Source organism: Microtus pennsylvanicus, chromosome 12, assembly GCF_037038515.1.
Source record: "Microtus pennsylvanicus isolate mMicPen1 chromosome 12, mMicPen1.hap1, whole genome shotgun sequence".
Taxonomy (NCBI): Eukaryota; Metazoa; Chordata; class Mammalia; order Rodentia; family Cricetidae; genus Microtus; species Microtus pennsylvanicus.
In genome coordinates, this window is record NC_134590.1 from 4,926,252 (window position 1) to 4,953,105 (window position 26,854).

The following is a 26,854-nucleotide window of genomic DNA, read 5'->3' on the forward strand; positions in this document are numbered from 1 at the left end:
AGAAGCTCAAAGATAAAGAAACAAGTAGTTTATACAACAGCATGCACTATTGTAAGCATGTACTGAAACACCTCTGGCCTCTGAAAGGCCTTGCTACTGCGATACCTTGGAATTTGTGGAAGGAGCTGGAAAGATGGCTCAGTGGTTAAGAATGCACATTACCTCCAGGCTGCGGTGGCACAGGCCTTTAATACCAGGACTTGGGTGCTAGAGGAAGGAGGATCTCTGTAAGTTCAAGACCAGCCTGGTTTACAAAGCAAATTCCAGAACAGAAACTCTGCCTGGAGGGGGTGGAAAAAAGATGCCTAACGTTCTTGCAGGACCATAGTTTGAGCAGCATCCACATCAAGAGGCTCACAAATACCTGTGACTTACACCAGAAGGATGTAACACCTCTGGCTTCTAAGGGCACCTGCACTCACATGTACCAGTGTGAGCATGCATGCATGTGCCCCCATCTTCTAAACTAGACTTAGAATTCAACATATCTGAATAAAAAATAAACAAAGGCACAAGATCTTAAAAGAATAATACATGTGCACAATTCAATGACCAGTATCTTTTTTTAAAAAAGGTTTATTTATTTATTATGTATACAGTATTCTCAGTACTGTCTGCATGTATGCCTGCAGGCCAGAAGAGGGCACCAGATCTCATTACAGATGGTTGTGGGCCTCCATATGGTTGCTGGGAATTGAACTCGGGACCTTTGGAAGAACAGACAATGCTCTTAACCTCTGAGCCATCTCTCCAGCCCAGTGACCAGTATCTTCAACTTTTAAATGACAAGTATCTTTAACCTATTGCTTTGCAGCATTTGTCAATTCGAGACCAGTGTTTGAACAATACAAGAAATAATTATTAGTTATAGGAATCATTGACCATTTATGCTTTTAATTGCCATAAATATATTAGCAAGATACACGGAGTCAGGCACGGTGGTATAATCCTGTAATCATAACACTCAGAGACAGAGGCAACAGAATGGCCTGGCCTACCTAAGCTACATGGTGAGACACTGTTTCTAAACACACAACAATAAAACCGGGTAGCATCTGCTACAAATTTAAAACTATGTATACCTTCTCTTTCTCTACTTTCACTACTACTACTTTATAGGATGGCAGGCTCCAGAGTCCAAACAAACAGTCGTGCAAACCTCAAGAGGTAGCCCAAGTCTCTGATGACTGCCAAAAAAAAAAAAATCCACAAGAAGCTTGGCTTACCTATCAGGAGTTCACCGGCGGGTGGACCTGGGAGGAGCAGAATGCCTGTGACTACAAAGCCTATTTACCTTGTTTATGGTTGTGCACACAAAAGACTAGACCAAGTTGCACCCATTGTTACAGAGAAAAGAAGAAAGAGACCTAGCCATCTCCTGCCTCACTCCATACCCTCGATCTCCTTTCTGGGGCTCCCCTTCCTGAACCTCTGGCTGGACACTTGCTGTGGGGCACTTACCTCCCTGAACACGTCTTAATGCCTTTCTACACGGCCAAAAAGCTTTCCTGCCTTGCTAGGTCACTGCCGTTGGTGCTGGTGGCAGCAATGGCGGCCCTGACAAGGAAGAAGCTTGCATGTCTTCCTGGTACAGAGCCATAAGAAGCAGGCATGCTCCCAGGCACAACTCCCCTGGCTCTGCTCCTAAAAACACTCTCTCAAGTACAGCGTTGCTTAGCAATATTTGCCTTCCCCCTGTACATCTGAAATTGGCAACATCTGTCCCTTTGGCAATTTTGACTCCTGCGAAGCACCCTGTGCAAAGTTTAAAAACATACAGCTTCATTCGCCAAAGGGCAGGCTGTCCCTCCTCCTCCCTTGCTCCCACAAAACCAAGACTCCAAAACGGCTTACTGTTTGTGCTGCTTTCAAGGACAGGAGGAAGATCAGTGGGGTTTACAGCAGCTGATGGCACATAAGCAAAATATTTAAGCCACCAGTGGGAGCTCCTATTAAACTACACCTAATAAGTACCGTGTCTGCATGATTACACCTGAGGATGTGTCTGAAATAAAAACCTCATTTGATTAACAATTTCCTTTAGAGCAGTTCTATCCCCTGGCATTACATGCACGCAGGCAGGAGTCACAGTTAGATAAAAAGGCAGACCCGAGAGCAAAGGTAGCCATGTCCTTCCACCGTCCTGCCCTTCTCCCTTTTCTCTTCTTCCCGAAGGCCCTCTGCACGCTAAGCAAGTGCTTTGCCACTACTGGGCTTACACACCTCAAGCACACTGAATGGTGATTTTCATGTTCACACTATACACCAACACAAAGAACTAGAAAATTAATCTAATATTAGAAATTTAAAGACAACTCTGTTATCTAATATTCTTAGCAGTTTGCTGAGGTTATCACTAACTCAAACGTTCCTCACAGTGTTGTGACCACATGCATAATACAAAATCCATCTAAACGTAAAATAAAGGTGAAATGCCCTGGTTCATATAATTTTATCCAACACACTGGTGGACAATTGCAAACATGAGTGATAAAACTATAAAGTCGGCCACAATTGAGCTCTGTGCATTCAACTCTAGTATATGAATATTAAAGAAATCGGGCTACAATTTCCTTTACCTTTTAAGCCAACCCATCTTTGACATTAGGAGCCACTGTTTCCAAAACCATTCTGCTGGAACCAAGTTCTGGCTACAGAGGGTGGGCTACACCAGTGCTCCAGTCTACCTGCCACAGAGAAAGAAAAACCTCCAAAGCCAGGCGTTGGTGGCACACGCCTTTAATCCCAGCACTTGGGAGGCAGAGGCGGGCGGGTCTCTGTGAGTTCAAGGCCAGCCTGGTCTACGGAGTGAGTTCCAGGACAGCCAGGATTGTTACACAGAGACTTTTTGTCTTAGAAGACCAAATTGGGAGTTCAGGAAATCTCAGATTTCCAAGGTTCTCTACATAAATTCCGCCTACACACAGCGCGCTGACTAGCAGGATTCCTGCAGGGTCAAGCCTCCAGCACTGGCTCTACCATGGTCGGGTGCTAATTAAGGCAGCGTGAGCATGGTGTCCGAGTACATCCCCGAGTCTCACTGTGCATGGACAGCATGAGCATGGTGTCCGAGTACATCCCCGAGTCTCACTGTGCATGGACAGCGTGAGCATGGTGTCCCCAGTACATCCCCGAGTCTCACTATGCATGGACAGCGTGAGCCTGGTGTCCGAGTACATCCCCGAGTCTCACTGTGCATGGACAGCGTGAGCATGGTGTCCCCGAGTCTCACTATGCATGGACAGGGTGAGCATGGTGTCCCTGAGTCTCACTATGCATGGACAGCGTGAGCATGGTGTCCCGAGTACATCCCCGAGTCTCACTATGCATGGACAGCGTGAGCATGGTGTCCGAGTACATCCCCGAGTCTCACTGTGCATGGACAGCGTGAGCATGGTGTCCCCGAGTCTCACTATGCATGGACAGGGTGAGCATGGTGTCCCTGAGTCTCACTATGCATGGACAGCGTGAGCATGGTGTCCCGAGTACATCCCCGATTCTTACTATGCAGCCTGAGCTGGCCAGAATTCCTTGTTGGTCTATAGTGGCCTTGACCTCTTAACCGCCCCCGCCTCCCAAACTAGGGAGATCATCACGATGCCGTGGCATTACCACTAACACCCCACTACCCCACACAGTGCGCTAATGCCAGCAGCCACTACATCTGTAGCTCTGAGGATGCCGTGGTATCACTGATACTCTCCTGATAAACTCTGGATTGACTTGTGTGGAGTAAGAAACTTGTGATTGTGGAGGGTGGGATCCTGTGCTCTGGAGCATAGGGAGGAAGGAGCAGGGGCTGGGTGCTGTCCACCAGCCAGGTGCTGATAATCCCACCAAATTGGGCTGGGAATAACTGCAAAGCATCCTTCAAGAAAAGTACAAGGAAAGGCTCAGGCTGGGATGGGAGCAGGGTCACACACAGAAAGGCCCTTTTTCTTTCTGACTGTCGAGACCAGTTAGGACTCTGTAGCACATGGTGGCCACAAACTCACAGCAGCCTCCCACCTCAGCCTCCAGAGTGCCGAGATTGTAGTGTGCGCTGCCATGTCAAGCAGTGCTGTGTGTCATGTGACCTACAAGGCAATGACACTGGAAGGCAGGCACTGGGGTATTAGTGACATTTTCTCTATTCTGGGGTTTTTGCCTGACTCCTACTCCTTAGGACATGGTTCTCAACATCCCCAATGCTGCAGCCCTTTAGTGTAGGTCATGCTGTAGTGACCCTGAACCATAGACTTGTTTCTGTTGCTACTTCAGAACTGTAATTCTGCTACTGTTATGAATTGTAATGTAAATACCCGCGTTTTCCGATAGTCTTAGGCACCCCTGTACCAGGGTAGTTCGACCCCCACAGGGGTCACGAGCCACACACTGAGAACTGCTACTTTCAAAGCCATGAGCAGTGCCAACTAATAAGAGAAGAACTAATTCTCTAAGCATGGGAGGTAAAGCACAGGCTACCATATCCTGTTAGGTAAGTCACCTCTTCCCTTGATCTGCTGTGACTGATGGCCTACCCTTCTGTGGTACCCTGGAGGAGAGCTTTAAGACCCTGGATTGCATCATCTCTGAGTATGCTGACACTCCCTTTTACCCCAATCTCCTCCGAGTCCTGTGGAACCAACATCCTTCAGTCAAAGCTGCTGAAATGCATTTCCAACACTTATCACAAGAGGATCCGTTCACTTGGTACCAATGCAGGGCCACAGTGGTCTGTCACCTTGTAGGAAGGATGAGGGAAACCTTGTCCAAGGTGATAGCCCCTTAGATGGCAGCTCCGATGTCTTTGGATAACTTAACACCAAGACCATCACCATAGCAGTCCCCAAAAGTGACAAAAAAAATTGAACCTGGTCCAGTAGCCACAACGAGTCTGCTTCTGCACTGGCATGATCTTTAGGGATGCCCCCAGAGAAGCCAATAATCTCGAGTTCCTCGGTGGGCAGGGAGAGCGGGCAGATCTCTTCCAGGGAAGTAATCCTCATGTGTCAGCCGGGCGGCCCAGTCTGGTGACAAGGATCCACCTGTCGCACCAGCCACCCCCCACCCCGCCAGCCTCCACCACAACCCTCCTTGGTCTCCAGGTCCTCGAGGCCTGGCTACTGCACCTGTGCCAATGGGGGTATCCAGAAGAAGACAGGGTCAATTACTGTTTGGTTGGAAACTCAATATGCTTCCAGTTCCTTGTGAAAACACCAAAATCAAGAGTTCAATGTGGAGAACACGGGTGTTTAGATGTTAATCACACTGTTCCAGAGAGGTTGTCCTCGGTAGGGCGCCATCTCCAACAGCTCGCTTTAGTCCCTCTCTCTCACAGTGGGGCAGCGTGCAAAACAGAGACTGCAAGACCTAAGTACTCATGGTGAAGATTCTCTTACTAACTAACTACAGACCCAATGTTTCTCATTTTGTTCAAAGAGGTTCTGAAAGACCCTTTGTCAGGAAGACAAAGCATGGGGGGAAATTCCTGCCCTGCGTGGGGATTACACACATGTAGCATACACGCTAACTCTAGATCCCCTGCCCCGTAAGGGTATGCACACTAACGTGAGATGCCTCGCTCCATTGTTACTCTTATCTTCTCCATGATCTGTACAACTTTGGTAGACTGGCACATACTGCCCGAGGTCAGTAGAAGCATGAAGCATGTATGCAAAGCAGACCACGTGCTGTGTGATAATGCCCTTGTACACTGTAGAGATTTGTCACTCGGACTGGTTTAATAGAACACCTCAGGACTGTGCGGGCACTGCACATATGTAGTGTAATACAAAATAAAACCTAGGACAAAACACTCATGTGTACAAAACTTAAAAACCAATAAATCTTTTGTTTGATTTTTTTTTGTTTTCCAAGAGAGGGCTTCTCTGTGTATCCCTGACCATCCTGGAACTAGCCGTGTAGACTAAACTGATCTCGGACTCAGAGATCCACCTGCCTCTGCCTCACGAGTGCAGCCACTGCTGGGCTAAATCCTTTTTTAAAACTCATTTTTAAAATGACTTTAGTTCAGGTCCCCAGACAAATGTCCTAAACAGAATTTCACCCCATACCATGACTCAACCCACCCCCACTGGCAGTGAGCCAAACATGAACAAGGGATCATCATTCAGATCAAGTTAGGTTAGGAAATCTTCGTGCTGAGCACAACACAGCAAACACTCAGTTTTCAGCCAGTCCCCACTTGTGCTTGAACACAAAAGAGACACACTGCTACCTGACCTCACATGCTCACCATCCGGAGGACGGCCCAGAGCACACAGCAGGTGAAGCTCAGAGGCCAGGGGACCACAGAACTTCAGCAGCACCGCTGAGGATCAGGAAAAGCTCTGAAGAAAGCAAATGAGAGCCAGGTCTGCTTGCCTGCCCTCTCGGCTCTGGGGGTGGGAGTTTATAAAGACAGAACCACCACTATCAAACACAAAGCAGGCTAATGGTGAAGACAGGAGCAGTGGCAGACACCTGCAGTCCCAGCTACCAGGGAGGCTGAGGCAGGATTGCCTGGGCCACAGGGCACAGCCCAAGTGCTAAAGGCCAGACTGGGCACAATAGTAAGACCAACTAGAAGAAAAAGAAGGCAGTGAAAAGTACTCAAAGATGTTAGATTTAATAAAATCCCCTTCTTGTGTACTGATGTCATGGTTTAAGGAGGACAGAAGCAGCCAGCAGGCTCAGGGACCATGGAAGAGATCTCAGGTGAAGACAAGACGGTAAAGGAGAGAGAAATGGGAGGGGGGGGCGTGTTTCTGCGACTGCTCGTAAAGTAACATCCACAGGACTGAGGTGCAAAACACTAAAGCTGCTTGCAGAAAGAAAGCAATCCTGGGGCCAGGAAGAAAGCAGGAGACGATTGCCAGTGTCCGAGGCAGGACAAGGAAAGGGAGACACAGTGGAATGAAGCCCAGCAGATAAATGTGAGACACCCACAAAGCTCTGGAGGGGGCGCAGATGAAAGGGCCAGGAGCCTGACGTTCTGAGGCTAGACAGTGTCATTCTGTGATACTTCCAATTGCAGCAGCTGAAGTCTGGGTAAACACCGCCAGGGAGAGGTGAAGACAGAGCCCGGGGGAGAAGACAAGAACAGGTACTGCCAACAGAGATGAAGGCCTGTCTACAGAGGGAAGTGAAAGCTAGCCGCAGAAGGTACATGGTGTGTCTCACGTTCAGAGACAGCAAACATTACATGACCTGGCGAGCTTTCCTGGGTCATCTGGTGGCACAGCCCAAACGGCAGAGGCCCAAGAGGCGGGGAGAAGACACAGGCAGAGTGTCTGCCACGGAGGGAACAAGGAAGTAGTGATGGCAGCAGACAGAAGAATGGTTCACTCTGCTCGGAAGCTGGAGCCGGTGCGCTTCAAAATAGCAAAATGGAGAAGGCACTGGAGTGCGGGCAGAAGGGCCAGAGGAAGAATGGCCCCCAGCTGTGAGACCACAGGCAGTAAAGCAAAGGATGGAAGCAGGTCTGAGTAACTAGGAGCGAGCAGAGGAATCCTACCCAGAGAAGCAAAGCTAAGGCCTGCGTATAAAATCCTCAGGACCTCAACTGCATCTCAGCCACCCTCTCCTATGCAGCGCCCCAACAGCCCTCATTGCATTTCATCAGTGGTCAGCACAGGAAATCAGGGAGCCTAAGTCACACAAGTCCTTAACACTCCACGGACAGGCTTTGTGCCAGGGCACCAGCACTGGGAACCAACCAGCGGGCTGGGAGCCCTTAAACTCCTTAGGGACCCAGCTCCACAACATGGAAAATGTGATTCGTGCCAACACATGTCACAGTGTTCTTTAACAATGGAGAGAGAAAATGAGCAAGTTCTTCAGAAATCAGAAATCAAAGAAAAACATTTCTGATTGCCTGTTTTTATAAAGTGTGATATTTACTCCAGAAACTGTCAAGCCAAGTGGATGTGATTGAGCACAAGTCGGCACTGCCTAGAGATATCAGGCGGTGGAAGGAGGGGAACACGGAGACCATGACACTGGCAAACAGGTAGTCTTGGTTTGTTTACTTGTATGGGTCAGGACTGGTTTCTAACTCGAGATCCCCCTGCCTGTGCGGGGATTACACACATGTAACACACACTCTAACTCGAGATCCCCCTGACCTGTGCGGGGATTACACACATGTTGCGTACACTCTAACTCGAGATCCCCCTGCCCTGTGCGGGCATTACACATGTAACACACACTTCACTGCAAACTAGTTCTTAAAACACTGGCGATGCTAAAGCAAGTGGTCTCTTTTCCTGAGCTTTAATTATTTTCAATCCTTTAAAAATCAAATGTGGAGGGGGCTGGAGAGTTGGCTGGAGAGGATGTTTACAAACATACAGAATTCCAGCTGCAGGACACCTCTTCTGGCCTGTGAAGGCACCAAGCACACAAATGATGCAGACACGCATGCAGGCAAACACCCCCCCCCCCACACACACACAGATTCAAACAGGGGCAGGGATACAGCCTAGCATGCATGAGGCCCCCGGGTTCAATGGTAAGCACTGAAATTTGCGTTAAATAAGTAAAATTTGGAAGGCGGCCTATCCAGCTGGATATTCTGACCTGGACTCACAGTCCCTTTGATCTGCTCTCAGTCAAGTTTCTTAGTCTATTTCAGAAACACTAACATGGCCGGCCTTTCTGCCACTCAGAACTACAAATTCCTCTCCTTAAAACCACTCCAAATTCTATGTTCTTCTTTTACCTCTATTCTCACATTTGTTTACCAGAGGGCTGCAGGTACAAGGTAACTTGAGGAATCAGTTCTCTCCTTCCACCGTGTGGACCTCCTGAGGGTGGGAGCGGGGGTTTCCCCCACATTTTGAAGTCTTTGCCACTTAAAGTGTATTTGAGACACAGGACTCTGGGCCAGACGGTCCCGGCGTATTTCCTGAGATCCGGTGAACGGAGAGGGCTTCCTGGCACAGAAGCACTTGTTATGGACAACGAACTAAACGTAAACTTGTCTTTGGGGCCAGTGTCGCTGTGATGTGACAGTTTCCTCTGATCCCAGCCAGAGTCCTTGTGCCAGTGGCAAGCTGCCATGCCAACTGCCTGGCAGCTCTGTGGCTGTGCCACTGAATGGGATGATGGAGGGCGCAGGGTGATTGATACACGTGGACAGAATGAGGAGTCAGGAGGAGTTCGTCTGTGTCTACCTCTGTGGAGATTACGGGTGTTGGATAAAGACTGAAAACCATGTTCAAAGAAGAACAAGAAACGAGTGCCCTAGACCTCTCTGGAGCCTGGCCAGGTCCTGGACCTGCAAACCTAAATATAGAAACTTAAAAATAGTGACAAGTGACCTACAGACATTTTGAGCAAGAGCTGCTCACAGACAGACCAGGGATACAAGCTGCTTTGTTTTTGCCAGTGTGTTTTCTGGGGTTTTGTTTTTCAAGCCAGTACTTACAAGCCTGAGAGTTCAAGACCAGGTATAAAATGAGACTTTCTGTCCCCCAGAAATGTCCTGTTTTAGTGCAAAGCAGTCTCCCCCTGCAGTGCAGTCAGGCAAGATTCTGAAAGTCATGTTAAGCTCTGACAAAAGTACTGCAAAAAAAAACAAAAACTTGAAAAGCTCTAATTGCTGGAAGAAAGTTAGTGCAAAGGATAGAACTGGTTGAGAGAGTGACAAGACAGAATTGTTAGCAGCCCGGGGTGGGGGGGTGGGGGTGCAGAGCTGAAACTGGAAGCTCTGTCGGGGTGGTATCAGCTGGAACTGTTTTTTTCACTTTCTGTTCCTTCTCAAAATTGCCAGAAGTACATTTGGTACCAGGAAGAGAAATTCCTGTTCCTCCTTGCTGTTCTCACACTTGAGACATTTGTGGAGGGATATGAGACTCCCCCGGGGCCCTGGAAAAGTGACGCTGCCAGCCCTGGGAGTCTCCTGCCTGGCACCGTGCTCTCCAGCTCGCTGAATCATTTAACTCTTTCCTGTGCTGGTACTCCCATGTGTGTGACATTTAGAATACAAGGACAGAAAACCAGGTAAGATGGCCGGAGGGATGCTTTTGGTTTGGGCCGTCCAGATGTGATGAACAGAACTCAGATATCTATGCAGGACTCTTCCTAGGCAAGGGCCTGGATGGCAGAGCAAATTTACTTTTTGGCTTTGCATTTCTCCTTCCCAGTAGCCAAGAGCTACAACTTGGGGGGGGGGGGGGGATCATTATTTTCCAAGTTTAAATTTGCTGCTTGTTCATATTCTCCAGGAACTCCATAATCAGCTATTTTTACACTGATTTTGTTATTTTTAGCTGTTAAAATCATTAGATTGACAAAGCACAGCCCTCCCCTCCCCCACAGCGGTCCAGGCCTTTTCTCTTGAACTTCATCTTCTGTTTATGCATGGCCTACTTTCGGCCTGCACGTCCCCCTTTAGCCCATGGTAATTTGTCAAGCTCCGGCTAATCGCCTTAATCCCCTGGACTGAAGGATTTAAGTTTTAATGTTTTAATCTAGGGGCCTTAGTATTTAAGTAATTAGAAGTCATATTCCTAGCTCTCTCCTTTAGACACATTACCTCAGTTTGCTCTTTAATTCTAATTTATAAATAACAGCTCTAAGAGTTCACAGTGGGCATAGTTTGGAGTTTAGGATTGAAAGTATGAATTAAGAAAAGAAGAATCTGTGATACCTATGCTTCTTGCACTCATTCTTAACAGTCTCAAGCCTGTGGGCTTTCCTTAGAGTTCACTTTTATTTTTTATTACCGTAATAATCCATATGTATAGGATGCAGTGTGGTAGTTCAGAACCGGCGGTATCAGTATTAGCCCTTCCATTTCCTTAAATATTTAAAAAGCTGGTTAACATGTAGCAGCTGCATATCTGTGAACAGCTGACACTTCAATACACCTTTACAATGTGCACTAGTCAAAATGGTACTTCATTTATTATTTCGTATTTGGAGGTTGTGATTAGAATCAGCATCATTTAACATACTACCTAAAACAGACACTTGCTGTTGTATTTTAGAAGAATTTTGTCTGCTGTTTTCCAGAATCCCGTTGTATACTTAGAATTCCTTAAGTCATTTCCAACATTTTTTCGTGCCTGAGAACTTGTGAGCTTTGGAAAGAATTATTTTCCTATCAGTTAATCTGGACATTCTTAACAAAATGTTTCTAACGTCTTTCACGTCTGGCGGGTCATCGAGTCGCTGAGGGACTCTGGCTTTACCATCCCCATCTCAGCTTCTCAGTTGGCAACACTGAAAACCCAAACGGGGAAAGTGAACGGATGACAGTCTGGGTACCGAATCCAGATCCATGTGCGGTCTTTTCTGGAATCCCCATCACTAGGTCAGAAAGCTCACAGTTCCTCCCGGGAAAGGCAAGCACCATCAGACCAGGCCCTGCACCCTTCTCTGCCTCCCGGGAAGGCGAGCACCATCAGACCAGGCCCTGCACGCTGTATTTCTAAGCTGAATATTGAAGCACTTTAGGTATTAGTGTAAGTAATTTTTGGGCTAGAGGTTTTAGGAGAAAAAAAAATTAAAGGTAAGATGGAGTGAGAAGTGGGGTGGTGGCTAGCCTTAGCTCCAGGAGACTGAAGAAAAGTCCAGCAGTGCGGAGCAGCCTGGGAGACGAGCGTGCAGGACCAAACCCCACGGCTGAAATTCATTATTCACTTACTGAGGAATTCACAAAAGAACATATTCACTAATAAAATAGGCTTGTACTGGATAATGTCTTGAATTTCTGTGAAAGGCTGAACAAGACTTTAACCATACTGTGCCAGTTCACTCAAGAAGTTCTTGTGAGCTCTTTGTACATGCAGACGCTGCATCCACATGATGGGGAGGGGGAAGACTGGCTAGGCTGAGAGCGGAACTCAGCCTTAAGAGAAAGGTAGGGGGCTGGAGAGATGGCTCAGTGGTTGAGAGCACTGACTACTCTTCCAGAGGTCGTGAGTTCAATTCCCAACAACCATATGATGGCTCACAACCATCTGTAATGAGATCTGGTGCCCTTTTCTGGTGTGTGGGTAAACATGGAAGCAAAATGTTGTATACATAATAAATAAATAAATCTTTAAAAAAAGAGAGAGAAAGTAGGGGGCTGATGACATGGCTCGGTGGGGAGAGGTGCCTGCTGCCAAGAGGGACAGCCGATCCCAGATACACGTGGTGGAGAGAACCAACTCTGGCAAGTCACCACCCTGCACTTGTCACCAAACCCAAATGCTCAGTCCCCAAAACCTACACAGTGGAGGCAAGGGTCCAACTATCACAAGTGTGCAGGCAAACACACTCACAAATGCAACACACTCACCATAGTAACACACTCACACACTCAATAAATAAAGGTAGTTAATTTTGAAAAACCTTCACCATCTGACTACTTTGATTTTACTTGCCTTAGCAAACACTGGGAGGGCCCAAGAAGTTTTAATACGTGCACTTTGGTTTGCGTTTTCTTTCAAACTGGTAAGGACCCAACAGGACAAAAGGGACAGTTCCAAATTATCTGGAATCAGAAATGTCACGCATCTGGGTCGTGGGACACACGGGTACCCTCTAATCCGACTCATGGGCTCCATGCTTTACCATGTGACTCAGGCTGAACAGGGGTCCTGCTGAAGCCCTGAGGGAGGAGCTGAGGTAGGAGGCTCTCGGGTCCTTCAAAGCAAAAAAGTTTGAATTCCGGTATCTACTATCAATCGTGTGAGATTTGAGTTCTTTGTGGACTGATAAACTCCAAAGCCAAAAGAATGCCCCATATACCCCACCCAAGAGCCCCCAAAGACCTGAACCTCAAGTCTCCTCTGACTGGAAACATTCCAAGGAATGGCACTCACCTCCGACTGCGAAGGCATCCTCAGTCTGGTGAGCTTGGCCTTGGCAGGCACCTTTGCATCCGGCTTTTCAAAGCTCTGCTGTCCATAGTCTTCCGGCGGTGGCTTCAGCTCCGGGGACTCACTAGGAGCCTGATCCTGACCGTCCATGGGCCGGACATATGCCGTGGGCTTCTGCTGCATCACAACACTTTTGGAGGGGAGGGGAGGGGGTGGAAACATCTGAGAAGGGGCTACCCCGAGGCTGGTAACTGCCACCAAACTGTCAAGAGGAGTCTCGTTATCCTGACCCTTCACCACCAGGTCCTTGGAAGACACAGCTGCACAGTAGCTTTTACTGCTGGTGCCACTGCTGCTGGGAACCTTGCTGGGTCCTTGCAGTCTGGAATGTACAGGTGACAAAGGGGGCACAGGGGATGGCAACGAGGAGATTAAGGGTGAGAGCTTCATCTCCGGAGCTGAGTCACCATCAGCTCTGCGGTCATACTTTCTGTGGCTGGAACAGTGCCCTTCCTGACTGAGGCGATCTTGAGTCAGACGCTGGCTGTCGGGCGGGCCATAGCTTTTGGCGTGGAGACTTGGCACCGGTTCCATCCTTGGCGGCGCCATCTTTGGACTGTGGCTAATGTTACCGACAGAAAGTGATCCAGGGGCAGAAGTAGGAATAGGCTGGTGGTAGACATGTGTGCGGAAGGAGTGGGAGGCAAGGCTGTTCCCCCTGTCATGAAGAGAAGGGTATCTCGGCTTCCCTGGCCTGTCTTCCGCGCCCTCCAGCCGCTGAGGGCACGACTTGGTGCTCAGAAACTCCTTCATCTCCTCGTAGTCGCCTAGCATGTTCTGTATGCGACTCGACAACTCATCACCTTTAGCCGTCTACAAACAGAAAGACAGCGGGCTCAGACTGCGGAAACAAATCCACGCGGAGCAACCACTTAATAAACTATTCTGCAATCGCAGTAAGAAGAAACCCTCTTGACTTAACATGTAACGCCATGTTAATGATGTCCCCTGCTGAGCAGCCTGCCACGGACACACATTACTAATTACAGGAGACTAACGTTACAAAAGAAAACCACACACTTTGGTAATTCTGACTAACCATGTTCAAAGAGTTCAGATTTTGTTTTCAAAAACAACCTCTGGGATAAGTTATTTTCTTAGTTATGACCCCTGATTGAACTCGGTGGTGCTGAATAGCTTTATCTTCGAGTTTTATGTTATGATAGGCCAGCCTTTCTCCCTTTCACACCCAGTGAATACCTTGTAGGGCTCTCCAAACAGCGGCGTCTTCTCAGTAAACACCTCTTTCTCTTGGTGAGCTTCTTGATTGCGTCTCTCCTTCTCTCGAATCCGAAGCAGGTTTCTATCTTCATTGTACAAGCTTTTCCAAATGCCACAAAAGAACAACAACAACAAAAACTATCAGTATCTGAGTCTCGTTGAGCACAGATGGGTGTGGCGGGAGGAAGAATAGGCCCACAAAGATGTGGTAGCAGGGGGGTCACTAAAGAAGGCACACCTGGATTGCAAAGAGGACCTGGCAATCAGGAGTGCACACTGCTCTCACACAGGACCCGAGTTCCGTTCCTGGGACCTACGTCTAGCGGCTCAGATATAGCTCACAGCTGCCTGTGAGTCCATCTCCAACACCTCTTCTGGGCTCTGTGAACACCTGTGGGTGCGCACGCAGCTCTCGCACTCCACGAAGATGCTGGCACACACTTCAAAATCAAAAAGGGGACTGGAGCGATAACTCCAAGGTTAAGAGCACTAGCTGCTCTTCTAGAGGTCCCGAGTTCAATTCCCAGCAACTACATGGTGGCTCACAGCCATCTATAATGAGATCTGGTGCCCCCTCCTGTCTGGCAGGCATACATACAGGGAGAACACTGTATACATAATAAATAAATCTTCTTAAAATTAAAAATAAATACAAGGAGGGAGGGGAAAGGGATGTGGGAGGGGAAGAACACAAGTCCGAAGGGATCACACCAGTAATCCCACTACTGAGGAGGCCATCCTTGTCTATAGAGAAAATTCAATAAAAGATTTTTGGTATACTCTGGGGGCATCTTAGCATTTAAACTCTGAAAGATGATTTGTGCTCATTTCAAATGGCAGGATGAAGAATCCAGCTATAGACGTCAGTTCTCTATACTAAGGATGTCATACAGTCCAGTTCATACCACATAAAAATATATCCTGCAGCTTTGGATGTGTTATCAACCTGGTTAAAATGAACTCACTGACAGGCAAATCGGAGACGGATTCATTCTGAAAGCTCCATATGACCCAAACAGGTCCGCCCACTGCCTGCCTTCTCCAGACCTCCCTTTGTGATCTACATTGAATAATGGGGAATAAGAGAAATTATAAAAAGACTTTGTCTTCTTGACCTGCTCCAGGGGTTCTGCTAAGACTTCCCTAAACACTTGATTGCCTTGGCTGTGTCTATCTACCTCCCCCGATGCTAGCTGATGTCAAATGCCCTCTCCAAAGCTCTCCCATGCTTCCAATCTTGTGGTGAGAGCCTCCTGGTCTGCGTGTCTCCCCATCTTAATCTTCTAAGTCAGCCTTTCCTTATTGACTGGGTCTACAGTCCTGATTCTTAACTCTCCATATCTAAAATGACAATCATTGATGGCTCCTTAGACTACAAAGTGGCCACCAAATCTTTGCTTTGGCATTAGAATTGCCTGACAATGTCCCGCAGGTCTGTTGCAAGCACTTGGCCATTCCCCACTGCCCAAGAACACTTAGTAAGGTAAGAGTCAGTCCCTTCTGCTAACCTGCACTCAGACCCCTCTACCGAAAGGAAAACCATTCTTCCAGGACTGGCCTTCATGCTGCCCTACAGGGCCACCCTACAAATCACCCCAAACTGTCACAACAGGCCACGGCCTAGGAGTGGATCTGCTTCCATGCCAGCCACAAACCTCTGCCCTCTCTCCCTCTACCTCCTCTGCACCCCCCGACCTTAACCACATACCTGCACCCTAACTTTCAATTTTCAACAGATTCAGATGAATTCAAATGTCACCCACTATAAAGACGTCCCTCAAGTCTACTATGTGCCTGCCCAACGTGTCAGCTGGCCGTTGCTTCTAGAATAGGGTTCCATTAGAGCAGAACATCACTGTCACTCTCTCCTGGTACTTAAATGTGTACTGCATGGGCGCCAATCAAAATTTTATATTAAAACACAGCCATTAATACAAGCAATATTATGTATGTATTCAGGTTTTTCAGGACAGGGTTTCTCTGTGTAGCCCAGGTTGTCCCAGAACTAATTCTGTAGCCAGTCTGACCTCGAACTCAGAGTTATGTCTGCCTCTGCCTCCTCTGACACCAACACCCAGACCAGTAGTTTGTCTTTTTTTTACTTCTTTGGCAAAATTTTTCTTATATTTAACACTAAAAAATATATACAAAAACAATTTGAGAAAATAAGTCAATCTAAACTACAATGTTCCCACCTCTGCTTCCCCGGGGCTGAGACTTAAGGCACAAGCCTGGCTAGACCCGTGCATTATAAAGCAACACCAAAGACTGTGAGTTTAACTCGCTGCCACTGTTCAGCTGAAAATCTCGAAGTAGTGAGTAGAAGGCAGTCATGACTGTCTGCTGGGTGGGTCTGAGTCCAGACTGGGAGACTCACCCACACTCTCTGTGGTCTCTTTCACCAAGGTCCCCGGACAAGGCAGAGGACAAAAGAACCAGTTCACAGAGGGAAGGTCGGTGACCCGTTCTAGGCTGGCTTTTTTCTTTATGCAGCTAACAGCATTGCGAGCTTCTGGTTCGGAATTAACTTGTTACACATCTGCAGTAGCTCAAGGGTTGTTTCTGGAAGGGTCCTGGGCAATCTATTTTATCCAGAAATATTTTTTCCGTAGTCCCTCTGACATTAGGGGCAAGGCAAATTTCAAAAGTAAGCAGTGCCATCATCCAGACCATGAGTGGAACCTTTACAGACTATTTCAAACTAAGTACAGGGCAAGGCAGGGGAAATGGAAGAATTGCTGTGTGTGCATACATATGTGTACAGTGTATGGGCCAGACACATTTCAGTTTCCAGGAATTAAACAAACTTGAGCTTTTGCTGGCAGTACAGCCATTGGGCACTATCCTTTGTTACTGTTACTACATCACTGGCATGTCTGTGTTCATGCACACATACATGATGTGGCTGTCACACACTGACTAATGGCTTTACTTCTCGCCTTCCATTTTTATGGACTTCAACTCTGGGTTCGAGACTTACACACAATTCACTTCACCTGCTGAGCCATCTCACCGGCCTGGGGGTGGGTGGAGAGAGAGAGAGAGAGAGAGAGAGAGAGAGAGAGAGAGAGAGAGAGAGAGAGAGAGAGAACGAACAGGTGTGCACAGGGTTTCTCTGTGTGTAGCCCTGGCTGCCCTGAACCTAGTTCTATAGATCAGCTGGCTTTGAACTCACAGAGAACCACCTGTTCTTGTCTCCTGAGTGTTGGGATTAAAGACCTGGGCCACTGCTGTCCAGCACAGCCTGGCAGCATCTTTAAGTGAGGGGATTTTTTTTGAGGCGGCAGTGAAGGTCTTCGTGATTCTCACTCTGTAATTATCTTTGAATAATTACAAGTTAACTATGGCTTTAATTAAAGGCAACCACCTCCCCCAGGAGAAGCAACACGGTTTTCACTCTCTTGCGTACTCAAGGAACATCAAACTGATACCCAAACACCGTAACTCAAGAGACCCTTGCGGATGGCCGCAGCACTCCGCATTAACTCATCCTCCCGAGGGAGCGTCAGGAGGTAAAGGCTTTTACAGGAGCGGAATGCAGAGGCCCGCGATTTCCAGTCTCCAGGTTAGCACAAAGAAGGGTCTGGAAGCTGTTCAGGGAGAAGAGTGATCCTGAGGGGAGCTGAGACCAGCAGTGTTCAGGACGAGAGCCCCGGCGGGGACCCCCCCCCACACACACACACACTGGGCCTCAGCATTGTCCTGGTCCAAGAGGAAAAAAATAAGGCTTAAAGACTGACTTTGTTATGACGCTCTGGAAATCCAAAATCCTGGCCAAAGCTTATGTTCTCAGTCACAGATCTGCCAGCAAACCTGCCTGACTGTGTTGAGTGGGTTGGTGACGACTAGGAAGGTGTGCTAACTTATAATCACCTTAATTCCTTAGTTTCAAGGAGGTGCACGTCAGACCAGGCATTATCCCTGCCAAGAGAACAGCCTCAAAACCGCAAAATAAATGGCCAGTTCAACCAAGCGCACAAAGACCTTACAGGAAGTGTCAGGGACGGACAGAGTATAGGTGCTCTCCAACTTCTAGAAACTGAGCTACAATTCTTCTTTAGATCCTTTGGTTTAATTTCACAAACTCAAGGTCACTAATCCCATAATAACCTAGGAATCTCTGGACTTACGCTTCTCATATACTAAGAGACTCACGTGGATCTACTTCATGGGCAGGCAATATAAATAACTGTGCACCTAAGTTCCCATAATGTGCCCAACAGGGAGTTTCCACAACTCCTCTGGCTGGTCAGCCAAGTAATGTTCATAGGGCACTCACTGCAACCCAGTAATCCTCATCTAGAGAGAAAAAAACTTGAAGCCTAACTGACTACAGATAAAACAAGCCATGTTGTCTACAACTCCACCTGCAAATTCTGCTCGCCCCACAAACCCGGGAGTTCTGCAGAAGAAAGCATCCTTGGACAGGGACGATAAGATACTCTCCGACACAGCGGCAAGACTTCTGCAAGAATTCAGCAAGCCGCCTCCTCCAGGCTGCAGGCCTCGGGATGCTGGTACTCTGGGAGAGAGCTCACGTGTGAAGACCTTCCACTGCCGAGGTCTCAAGCTGGTTGAGGTGCACTGCAACTCACACGTTCTTGCTGACAGAACTCCCCACTCCGAATAAAGATTCAGAAACCTAAGCCGTGCCAGGGTGTGCTCATTTTGAGAGGTGTGAAAACCATCTCGGCCTCCGGTACAGCGGTTAAGTCAACCCCAAGCTGTGCTTGTCATGGCACATTTACTCAGAGGCTTCTCTTTGGGGGATGGACTGTGTGGCAGAGGTGTTAAAGTACTGAGAAAATGAAAGTCCTTCCAACTCTGTAAAGCATCAAGGGGGGAGGGGACCTCTCTTCCCTTTCCTTAGCACTAAAAAGGGAAATAGCAAAGGGAGAGTCACACAAAGCCTCTAGCTGGGCTGTGGCCATGGGCAGCATGCTGGCTCTGGTATCAGCTGGCTAAAGCTCCTTCTCCCAGGCTGGAGCCCACAAGCCCTGCCACGAAACTAGGTTAGTTAGTCAAGCAGGACTGCTGAATATCTTTCCTGCTCCCATAGCAACCCACGGCCCACAGGGCTGCCTGTGAACAGCTGACTGTCCATTTATCACCCTGACTGCTCTCACTCTGCCTGAGACTTTCTCTCAACGATGTCACCAGCTCCCTCGAGAACTTTTGATTCTTATTTGAACAGTAGAGGTTAGTACAATCCTCCTCATGTTTCTCCTTACAGACTGGGAAGGAAAACGAAATCACCAACTGGAATTATTTTGTCTTAGAAACTCTGCACCATTCTGCCTTAAACATAAAATGGAAACAATCTGTAAGACTCACAACTTCCAGCTGCCTTGGCTCACAAAGCAGGGACAGACGGACGTGTATTTGTGTCCCAGGTGGGTAGAGGTGAAGGCCCAGGGTTTGGAGGTTCCGCCCAGTGGCGTTAGAACACTGGAACAATTCTGCTATCTTGTGCCCTTTGTTTCCATTCTGGCCACACAGCATCTTGGAAACTTTTTTTTGACACGTTTCTATTATGAAAGACGTCAACACATTTTAAAAGTACAGCGTTGGTTCACCGTTCAACTACATTTCTCCAAATGTCGTTTAAAACAGGACAGCTGGAGCTGGAGAGTGGTTAAGAGCATTGCCTGCTCTTCCAAAGGTCCTGAGTTCACTTCCCAGCAACCACATGGTGGCTCACAACCATCTGGAATGAGGTCTGGTGCCCTCTTCTGGCCTTCAGGCACACATGCAGACAGAATATTGTATACATAATAAATAAATAAATATTTAAAAATAATAATAAAATAAAACAGGACAGCTCCATGCTTGAAGACAAACTGAAACATGGAGACTATTTCCCTCCTGATTTCATCGTGTGTGAAAAGAATGTGCAACAGGCTTTCTCATAACAAAAATCACTCCTAACACCTCCCTCATTACCTAAAACACACAGCAAACAGGGGGCAGCGGGGTCCTGAACCAGGAGGACTCGATCCGCAAACACAAACTCTTACAGCCAAAGTTATAAGCCAGTGACAATGACAAACTGGCTGTTCTCTCGGCTGTTTTCCTGGAGCAGAACCCAGGGATCGTGTGTTAGGGCTCCCAGCTACCCACTGCTGCTCGCCACAGCAGGCATGGCGTCATCGTGGTTTAATACTGAAGAACTTCTTAGGTGACCCCGTAGGTGACAGCCTTGAAAACACTACCACACAACCTGTTTGTTGTCCACGCACAGGAAACTGAGGGAAATGCATGATAGGGAAAGTTAAACTCCTTCTACATGATAGAGCCTCTCTTCTGCCTCACAGGTTTGCACACCTGAAATGCCTGGTACAAGCTTTAAACTGATAAAGTTGTGCAAAAGTTGATGAGAGGAGGCGGCAAGGCATGTTAATTTACCTTCCCAACAGCCCTGCCTAAGGCTAGAAGGCACATTCTGTTTAAGTTCAGTTTTGTGCCTGACGTGGTGGTACACACCTTTAACACCATCCCTGGGGAGGCAGAGGCAAACTAATCTCTGTGAGGCCAGGTCAGCCTGGGCTGCAACAAGTTCCAGAACAACCAGGGCTCTGTAGGGAGACCCAGTCACAAAGTTTGGTTGCAATATTCTTTTCACAAAGAGATATATTCACAGAGTATTTCAGTAGATTCTCATTCTCTCTCTCTCTCTCTCTCTCTCTCTCTCTCTCTCACATACACACACACTCTCTCTCTCTCTCTCTCTCACACACACACACACACACACACACATACACAAACACACACAGTGAGAGAGAGAGAGAGAGAAATAACGCCACCACGCTGCAGAGCTCTGAGCACTAGACTTGGCCCTGGATTGTCACCATGGAACTTCATACCCTGGGTATGAAGAAGCAAAGCTGAGCCCGCAGTAAACTGGAGACCATGGTCCAAGGTCCAGGTGCCAGGGCTGGTGTTTTACAACCACTTGCTTCTCCTCGGAACACGTGTGGATATATTTCAAGGGGTGAATTTTTAGTCTACAGGTAGAAAACCACCTGCCTTTTCATAAACCGGCTCTCCATGTGGGTCAAAGAAACTGCAGATGCACAACCCAGCGCTAAAGAAACAAGAATGAGAGGAAAAGCTAGGTTTCCCCACGCACGTGAGGTCAGTCAATAAAAGTGAAAAACAAAACGAACAAACGAAAACAGGGCTAGAGCAATGGCTGAGCAGTCAGAAGCACTGGCTTAACCAGCTATAACTCTAGTTCCAAGGATCTGACACTTCGGCCTTCCTACACACTGGGAACACACACAGTGCACAGATATACAATGCAGGCAAAACACCTACAAACATAAAAAATTAAGTAATAAAACAAATACTGAGGCCAGAGAGATGGCTCAGCAGTGGAGAACACCCAGTTAGTTCCCAGAAACCACATGGTGGTTCATAACCATCTGTAACTCCAGATCTGGGGAACCAATGCCATCTGACCTCTGTGGGCACCTGACTGTGGTGCACATGGCTACACACAGGCAAGACACTCATACACAGAGTAAAATAAATAAACCTCTGTGTGTGTGTGTGTATACACACATATATATACTCACACATACATACATACACACATACATAAGCAATAACTCCTTGTCCCCAAGTTTTGGCCATCTGGAGCTAGAGGGTCATGAAATGTTTTTAATGTTGTGTGCAATGTGAACAGATTAATGTCACTAAGAAGCTACAGAAAACTGTCTCTGCAAAAGATCCCCTCATGACAAACTCTTTTTGCTGCAAACTGAAGAGACATACACAGAAAACACTCCCTCACTTGAGACAGACTCTGTGGCACAATCTTTAATCCCAGCACTTGGGAGGCAGAGGCGGGTGGATCTCTGTGAGTTCCGAGGCCAGCCTGGCACACACAGTGAGTAGCCAGGGCTACATAGCAAGACTGTCTTTTAAAATAAATCTGTCACTTGGCTGGATGGCCCTGCCCTCTCCATCCCCACCCACCCACTTGGGCCGACACTGCTGTTGGCTCTTCGCAGAAACAACCAGAGCGCCGGTGGCCTCGTGTGGCCTCATGTGAATGTGGCGTTCTCCTCACTATTTGGTGGCCCATGAAATGAAGGGCAGTATCACCCACCTGGGAGACAAAGCGGCTGGCTCATTGAAGCTGGTCTCATTACAGCCGCGAACTGACCTGTGGTCACAACTAGGAGAGAATGTAGGCAGGCGACCCTTGAGTCCTATTATTTTTAAACACTTTACTGCACTTAGTTTCGTGAAGCAAGCTAATAATGCTTGAACACAGAATCTGATATTCAAGCGCGGTACTGTGTGTACTTCAGCACTTGGATGTGGAGTTAACCAGCTGCTCACTCTCCTGGGCTAGCTACCTCCACAGAGCTGCCTCCCGGATCTATTAAACTCCTAAATCTGATATTGTTCATTGCCGCCTCCTCCTCCCCGCCAACCCCCTCCCAGGCCCTGACCTCCTAAAAGGCTCCAGCTTCAAAGGGAGGGTGGCAGCAAACATGACCTCCTGCAGGGAACTCAGCACCCATTCTCAGGTCTCTTCGGGTCACCTCTCCAAGCAAGCAGGGCCAGAGGACGGGAGGACGGGGAAGAGCCCAGCTGTTCCCAGGTGCCACTAGCAGACTGCATTTGCTGTCCCTATAGCTAGACAGACTCTAGGTGGACCTGGGGGCTTCCCAAGGATGCAAACCCGCCCCCAGGGTGTCACATGCAGCAGAGCTTACACACTGCCACTCGACCCACATCTGAGTGGAACAATCATGTTCAGACATCAAACAACTCAGAATTCCGCAGAATCCCGTCACTCTGTACGATGACAAACTGTGAATCATTGTCTGGCACCTAAAATGGATCTTGCCAGCAGATCCTTCTGCCCACGAAATGACTCAAGGACATTGACATCACCCCTTCCCAGGTGCAGCAGGGGAGCAGCTGAGTGACACCATGTGCTCAGGGGCTGCTGGGAGGAAGTTGTCAGCTTCCCACACTTGCTAATTAATCACAAACAAAACTGCACTCTACAGAGGGGGAGGAAGGGGAGTACGTTCGGAAACAGTTATAGCAAACACACACTTATATCTAAGCCAACAGACTCAGGATCGTTGTTTTATGTTACTTTAGGGATGGAGATGGCTCTGCCCGGACAGGGACTTGCTTGTCAAACTTGAAACCCAAGTTTGATCTCTAGAAACTCACATGTTGGAAGAACATGGCCCTGTGAATTTTCCTCACACCTGCATGTGGTGCTGTGGCATGCATGCATCCACAAACATACATACTAAATAAATAGACAGACAGAGAATTCCACAGTTATGTCTAGGACTAAGACGTCAACAATAAAAATTCCACCTGAAAGTCAGGTACAGGTAAGAGCACAGGATAGAGCAGAGCGGTTCCCTCAGGGCCAAGAGCCCTCTGTAGACGTCACCTGTGCTGGAGGGGGCAGGAAGCTACAAACTACAAGTCTAAAGCCCAGGGTTACAGGGAGATGGACACAGTGTGAGCTTCCATCCTGGGGGACATTATGTCCAGTGTACCGCACTGTCCTGCTGCCCACTGCAGATGTCACTCAGCATCAAAGCCAGGAGCCTGCAGGTGAAGCCCCATGCCCACCCAGCACATTCACCTTAATCGCCACCTCTTAGATCCAGGCTTCTCCCAAACAGCCACACTGGCCTTTTCCGGCCCCCAAACAAGTCCAGCCGTGCCCTGTCTGGACACTCTGTGCCTGGCGCAGCCCGTCTCTCGTCGCTGGTATCTCATGTCCTAGATCTACACAGGGCTCACCTCACAGCAGAGGCTCGCTAGCCCTCTTCTTTGCTTCATCTCTCTCGATCTAAAATTAACTTGTCCACTAGCTAATGCGTTCAGTGATCCCGTAGCTCCCGACCCAGTGCTAACGCCCTCGGCGACAGGGACACTGGGACAGTGGGAACCGACTGCCCCACACCCGCCCTGCACACGGAAGAAAATGAGCTCGTTTTCAATAAAAGCATTTTGAAAGGATGCTTCTTCAAAAGATAACTCTTAAAAGATAATAACTTTCATAAAACAGGCAGTTATAGACACCATTCTCTAGATGTTTAATAATCAACAAATACCCAAGTGCCAAACAGGAAAGAGAAAAACTAAGAAATCCCCCCAACTCCTGGTGTGTGCCATTAGACTGTAGCGACTGGGGGACACATGGACGTTTCTCAAGAGAAATTATTCAGAAGCAAGTTCATGTTTCTGCTGTTTTGAAACCAGCTCTATAGCCCTTTAAAAAATGCTCAACATGGGGTGGGGTTGAGACACAATTTCTCCACGTAATCCTGAAACTCCTTGCCTTGAACTCAGAGATTGGATGTCTCTGCCTTTGGAGCGCTGGGATTAAAGGTGTGTAACATTATGCCCCACCTTAAAAAGAAAGAAAATTTGTAAAGGTATTTCTCACCTAATAGTTAGCACCAGACAATTACACCAGACTGAAGGCTTTCCCTCCTGTAAAAATGCTTGGAACACATAGGAGTGTCAGGTCCAAAAGGAAGAGACCCTCCCAAGGAGTGAACTTCCAACACACATTCCAGAAAACCAACTGCACCACATCCAATAAGGAGAAGTGTTTGAAACCAAGCCAGTGGGCCAGCACGGCTTCAGCCAGGACAAAGGCTCAGCACTTAGCCTTGCCACCCAGCAGCAGGAAGCCACAGGAAAGGTTTCCACTTGGAAAATGAAAGGAAAAGCAATGCCTGTGTATTGATAACAGCGAGGAACAATGGTGACAAGGAAGCTGGCATGGGCCAGTTTGTTTCTTTACAGACTCGGAATAAAATACAGTCAGCGTTCAGAGACCCAGCAACACAGTTTCTTCAGTCTCTGAACAAACAACACTAACTAAAATGAGAGGATTCCAACTCTGTTCACAAAACCCTATCGAGGAAGGATAGGGAACTGGAGGGTCCTTTGTCCCCCATGAAGACACGCTCTTCTCATGGAAACCAGGGTCAACTGTGTTCAACAGAGTTAAACAGACTGCTGTAGGCACAACACTAAAGAGAAACTTGCTATGCTTTTATATCAGGCTCCAGCACTTAATCTTATTTTCATATTATCCAAAGTGAACAACAGAAGATGTTTACGGGAATCACGGGCATTTCTTCTCCCCACCCTGGCTTGTGTTTACCTCGCCCTCTGGTGAGTTTAATTACACACGCCACTCTTGTTCTCACAGAAAGTGGACCGTCGTAAAAACTAGAGGCCGTGGCTATTTCATCTCATTCCAGCCATCGCAAGTGGGAGGAACAGGGGGACTGTTATAGGAGAAGGCTGGCAGCGAGCACCAGGGCTTCGTATGGCAACAGCAACAATTACATGTTTCTAAATATTCTCATTTTCATCATAGCCCAGATCACCCCCCACCACCCACTGTAATTGGCATCTCCTTAAATGGTACATTACTGCTCCTCTGGGGCAGTCCCCGTCATTTAACCTCTGCCGAGCCGTGCTGTGTATTCTACAGAGCTTAGCAGGATTCCTTGGCTGGGTTTTGGTCCAGGCATCAACATTTAGACGACAGTCTGGTCACTTGCATAAAACAAGGGGTGTTTAATAATCTCAACGAAGCATCCCGCCTTTGTGACTAAGAAACTAAAGCCAGAGGAATCTTAAGCGATTTATGCCCTTGGTAGTGCCTTAAAATGTCCACGTTTGCTCTATCTCCGAAAAGCAGAGGCTCCTATCCACCGTAAGCGAGCAAAAGAAAACATTTGAGGTTATCACATACCTGTGCCATGACAAAGATCAGTGTTTGATTATAAAATATTTGTCTTGGAATACAATGCATCTTCTCAAACTTTTCATGCACATAAACGTCTAGTTTCCTGTACTCTAACACTGACACCTCAGAGTAACAACAGAAACCCACTTATTTCCAGGAAATACTGACTACACCCTGCAGAGATACACAAAGGAAGCAAAGGTTGCTGACAGTGCTGAGGAGCCTGGGCGATGTGGAGCGGTGTGCAGACGTCTGAACTGGGTCCTAAAGATGAGCACAAGTCTCCAGAAGGGCAGGGACCCCATGACCCCTGGAGCAAGCGTTGTGAAGAGCCATCATTCACCAGGGACTGTTGGTACCCTTCTCACCCCAACCCCCAAGTCAAACTTCTCACGGACTGAAAGAAGCCCTGGTAATTTGTGGGGATGACCGCCTGCCTCTCTCTCTCTCTCTCTCTCTCTCTCTCTCTCTCTCTCTCTCTCTCTCTCTCTCTCACACACACACACACACACACACACACACACACACACACACACTGCTGCTGGGCCACCCTGTTTCCCAGAGCAGCTATCCACCACCACGACCTGCCGGCTTCTTCAGACACACACAAGGACCACAGGTTACCGACACACACAACACTGTCTAGGGAAAGAACAGAGCGTGGACAGGTGGGTGTCAGAAGTAAAAAGAAAATGAAATTAACTAGGACCTTGGAGGATGTCACAAAACCAGTCAGTGCTATCAAGTCCCTTCCCCTCCTCCCCCAGTGCTAAGCAGGCATCTCTGGGCTACAAGAAAGGCACACTGGGACAGAAGTGCAGTGTCACCAGAGCCTACTGTGCAAACTCTGGCGCAATTTCCTACTTCAAATGACTTTATGCCTTTAAAAAAAAAGATTTAATTACTTGGTGTATGGTAATGTATGTCTGTGTGCTGTATGCACGCAGTGCCCTCACAGGCCAGAAGAGGGAGTCAGATCCCCAGGAACCAGAGTTCATTGGCAGCCATCACG

At 47.9% G+C, this 26,854-nt stretch overlaps 1 protein-coding gene across 6 annotated transcripts in view; it reads right to left on the reverse strand.

Annotated features, from left to right (window-relative positions):
- Aff1 (ALF transcription elongation factor 1) overlaps positions 1-26,854 on the reverse strand; it is a 151,326-nt gene that overhangs the window by 50,741 nt on the left and 73,731 nt on the right. For 4 of the 6 annotated variants that reach the window (XM_075943945.1, XM_075943943.1, XM_075943944.1 and 1 more), the window contains 2 exons: positions 14,058-14,178; positions 12,801-13,670 (listed from right to left, as the gene is read on the reverse strand). In XM_075943945.1, coding sequence (XP_075800060.1) covers positions 12,801-13,670; positions 14,058-14,178 — 991 coding nt within the window. Of the gene's footprint in view, positions 1-12,800; positions 13,671-14,057; positions 14,179-23,709; positions 23,861-26,854 lie in introns of those variants that run through there. The other 2 variants (XM_075943940.1, XM_075943941.1) reach the window with 2 other exon arrangements.